The sequence below is a fragment of the Chaetura pelagica genome, unplaced genomic scaffold (assembly GCF_000747805.2).
Source record: "Chaetura pelagica isolate M959 unplaced genomic scaffold, ChaPel_1.0 scaffold856, whole genome shotgun sequence".
Lineage (NCBI taxonomy): Eukaryota > Metazoa > Chordata > Aves > Apodiformes > Apodidae > Chaetura > Chaetura pelagica.
In genome coordinates, this window is record NW_009953790.1 from 23,130 (window position 1) to 27,009 (window position 3,880).

The window sequence follows — 3,880 nt, forward strand, 5'->3', positions numbered from 1 at the left end:
TGAGAGGAGAGGTGGACTTTGAACTCTTGTCTTATTGTGGGTCTTTCTGGGTTCTTTCCAAAGGCACTTGCAGAACTCCAGCCACGCTGGCCCCTTTGTGATTGTTTCAGAAGAAGCAATTGCCAAAGGCATCCGGAGGATAGTTGCAGTCACTGGGGCTGAGGCTCGGAAGGTAAGGAGAGGCAGGAGAGATCCTCTGTGAAATCCCACACATGAATCTCACACCAAGGTTCCTCTCCTTCAAATTTGCCCCAAATCCCTGTTGGGATACTCAGAACCAGGGAGAATTGGCATGAGTATCAGAGGGACTTGTAGGGGAGGATGCTGCTGTTGGAAGAGGCTGCCCTGGAGGGCCCTGTTTGTGCTACAGCTGGAGGAGAGAGCTGGGAGGGAAGGAGGGAAGTCCTGGTGTGTTAGAAGGGCCCCAGGTGGGTCCCCAGGGTGGTTGTGGGTTTAGCTCAGGTTACTTTGCAGAGTGGGCTGGTGATCTGGGGCTGTGGAGCTGGCAAGACTGGATCCAGCCAGAATCCCGTCCTCTGCTGCAGGAGGCAGGTGACCTTGATCTTGACTGGTGCTTTCTAGAGTGGGAGAAAGGGCTTGGTGAGGAGATTGTTTTCTCTTTTTGGAGGGTCTGGGCATTCCTTCTGGCAAAGGAGAGTCTGGGGCCTGCCTGCCAGCATCTCACCCAGGGGCTGGTCCAGTGCTGCTTGCTTTGGCTCTGCTGCTTCCCGAGGAGTTGCTGAACTCCACCCTGGGGCTGCAGTGTTCTTCAGCTCTTCTCAGGGTGGTGGCCAAGAGCCTGGCTGCCTGAATCTCCCTGCCTAACCTGACCTGACCTGGATTGTGTTCTGCCAGGCCCTCAGGAAAGTCGACAGCCTGAGGAAAGTGCTCTCAGCCCTGGAGGCCAAGGTGAAGGTGCAGACAGCTCCCAACAAGGATGTGCAGAAGGAGATCACGGATCTTGGTGAGGTGAGGATGGCAGCAGTGCTCTGCCTCCCCAGGGCAAATGGGATCTTGATTGCCAGCACTGGGTGACACTAATGAGGCCCAGTCCTGCTCCTGGCCACACAGCCCAGTGGGTGCTGCAGCCAGCTCCTCCTGCCTGAGGGTGTTGGGCTGTGGGAGAGATGAGGAGCTCAGTGAGCTCTGCCAGTTCAGGTGTTTGAGGTTCAAGGAAGTGGTTCAGCATCTCCTGCCACGGGTCACGGGTACCTCTGACCCTCTCCACCCACTCTTGTTTTGCAGACACTGGCCACTGCTGTTATCCCCCAGTGGCAGAAGGATGAGCTGAGAGAGGCTGTTAAAGCTCTGAAGAAAGTTATGGATGACCTGGACAGAGCAAGCAAAGCTGACATCCAGAAACGGGTGGGAATGAAGGACAATGTGGGATTGGCTGTGGGGGGGCTCCCTTGGGAGCTCCACTCCTGTCTGGTGTGGAAGGGAGCTGAGCTGTGGGGTGTGCAGTGTTCCAGCCTCTCCTGCTCCCTTCCCATGGCAACCTCCACCCCTGTTCCCTGGGGGAAGTGCTGGCATCATGTCTTGGAGGTTGGGGTGCTCCTGATGGTGCAGGGTATGGGTGGTGTGTGCTTCTTCCTCCTGAATCCCATTGGATTTTCCTGGAGGAGGAATCATCCAGCACTACTCCTGCCTTGCAGACCTCACATCCACCTGCCAACATGTTTTGTTCCTGGCTGTGGAGCATGGGGTGCTCCAGGCTGGGCCATGGGTGTGTTGGGGCACCTGGGGGGTCTCTGCACCTGCAAGGAAGCTCCACACGGGTGGTTCTTGTGTCCATACACAACGTGGGTGCTCTAGCATCTGACCACTGTTGCCCTCAGGTGCTGGAAAAGACTAAGCAAGTCATTGAGAGTCACCCTAACCAGCCACTGGTCATCATGGAAATGGAAAATGGAGCCTCAGCAAAGGTATGGAAAGGTCTGGTCCCCTCAACAACCTTCCTTGTGCCTGAGGAGCAGTTGGGTGGTCTCTGTTCACCTGGGGAGGTGCTGCTGTGTCACTGGGCTGTCTCTCTTGCCACCTGAGAGCATTGGTTAATGAAGATGGGGAGGACCACAGGGACACTCTGTGTCCCACCTCCCAGACTAACCCATGGGTTTGCAGGGATTGAGGGCTGGTCTTGTCCATTTGCTGAGCTTCCAGACCTAGCAGTGGATAGAAATCACATCATGTCGTGGGTAGGACTCACCCAGCAGCAGTTGTGACACAAATGCAGGCGTGGGGGGCTCTGAACAGCAGCTCTGCCCCCTCTCAGGAGCTGTGATGCTTGTGGTCACTGCAGGTCTGCTCTGGAAAGGGTGTCCCGGGCTGCGTGTGGGGACGGGGAGCTGCTCCCCACCTCCTGGGTGTGCTGTCTGCTGCACCAAGGGGCAGCTTCTTCTCCAACCAGGGCTTCAACTGCTCCTTCCCTCCTCCACACCCAAGCTGAGTTTCTTCCTGAGCACTTTCTGTTGTGGATAAAAGCTCCCCCGTGTGCTCGGTTCCGCAGCGCTGAGCCCAGCAGTGCCCGGGAGCAGGGGCTGCTCCTGCCCCCACCCACCTTGGATCACTCTGGGTTTAATGTCCTGTTTAAATGCCATTTTCCTCTGGGAATCTGGGAGCCAATCCTGCTTACAGAATGCCTGCTGACTCCCCGTGGCTGTCCCCAGCCCCAGGGTGCCAGCAGTGCTCCCTGGCAGGGGGGGTGCACCCCGTGTTCCCTAGCCAGCTGGAGCAGCACTGCTTTGCTCCCAGAGCTCTGTGCTGTCTCCTTGGCAATCCTGGGATGTGGGGCAGTGTCCCTGGTTTCCCCAGCCTGCCTGCTGTGCCTGGTAACCTGAGCAGCTTCTTCGTGCTGCCTTTGAGTCCTCCAGACTCAACTTGGAGCAGCTGCTCCCTCCTGCTGGGCACTCACAGCCAAGCACGCTCAGTTCACTTCCTTTGGGGCTAATCCTGCCCCAGAAAGTGAGGAGGTGAAAGCAGCTCCTCGCAGCTGTGAGGGGACAGGGCTTGTGTCCCCTGCCAGGCACAGCCAGGGGGCTGGAGACCACTCGTGTTTGGAGGCAGGAGCAGTGCAGGGAGCTGCTGGCTGGGTGAAGCCCAGCCCAGGGCTCCAGGGGGGCTGGGTGTCAGCACAGGGCAGGGCTGCTGCAGTGACCCGTGTCCTCCTGCAGGCCCTGAACGAGTCTCTGAAGCTCTTCAAGACCCACTCCCCCCAGACTGCTGCCATGCTCTTCGCTGTCGATACCGAAGCTGGCAGGATCACTTGCCTGTGTCAGGTACCCCAGGTAATGCTGAGACTGCTCCCCCCTTCCCCTGAGCCCCTGCTGGAAGAGTTTGGCCACAGGATGGAAGAACCACTTGGCTGGAAAAGACCTTTAGGGTCACTGAGTCCACCCATTACCCCACCCGTGTCCCTCAGCACATCCACACGACTTTGAAACCCCTCCAGGGATGGGGACCCCTCCCCTGGCACAACTTGAGGCTGTTTCCTCCTGTCCTGTCACTTCAGGAGAAGAGACAGACCCCCCTTCTGAGCTCCAACCCCCCCTCAGAGAGCGACAGGACCCACCACTCCATCACGTCCCTGAGCAAGACCCCTACATGCTTTGTCCTGTCGTGCCACGCTCGTGGACCCTCTCCCCTCACTCCTGCGTGGGCAGAGGTCGAGCTACCTCCTTTTTTTGTGTGTCTCGTTCCCCCCAGGAGGCCGCCAGCAGGGGCCTGAAGGCCAACCAGTGGGTGCAGGAGGTGTCGGGGCTCATGGACGGCAAGGGCGGCGGGAAGGACGTGTCGGCCCAGGCCACGGGCAGGAACGTGGGCTGCCTGCAGGACGCGCTCAGACTGGCCACGGACTTCGCCCGCCCGCGCTTGGGCGAGCTGA

The 3,880-nt window shown here is 58.7% G+C and overlaps 1 protein-coding gene across 1 annotated transcript in view; it reads left to right on the forward strand.

The window, feature by feature from the left end:
* Nucleotides 1–3,880, forward strand: part of AARS (alanyl-tRNA synthetase) — a 20,850-nt gene that overhangs the window by 14,341 nt on the left and 2,629 nt on the right. Inside the window, 6 exon segments of the mRNA XM_010001041.1 lie at nucleotides 64–172; nucleotides 856–969; nucleotides 1,246–1,365; nucleotides 1,839–1,925; nucleotides 3,171–3,284; nucleotides 3,703–3,875. Coding sequence (XP_009999343.1) covers nucleotides 64–172; nucleotides 856–969; nucleotides 1,246–1,365; nucleotides 1,839–1,925; nucleotides 3,171–3,284; nucleotides 3,703–3,875 — 717 coding nt within the window.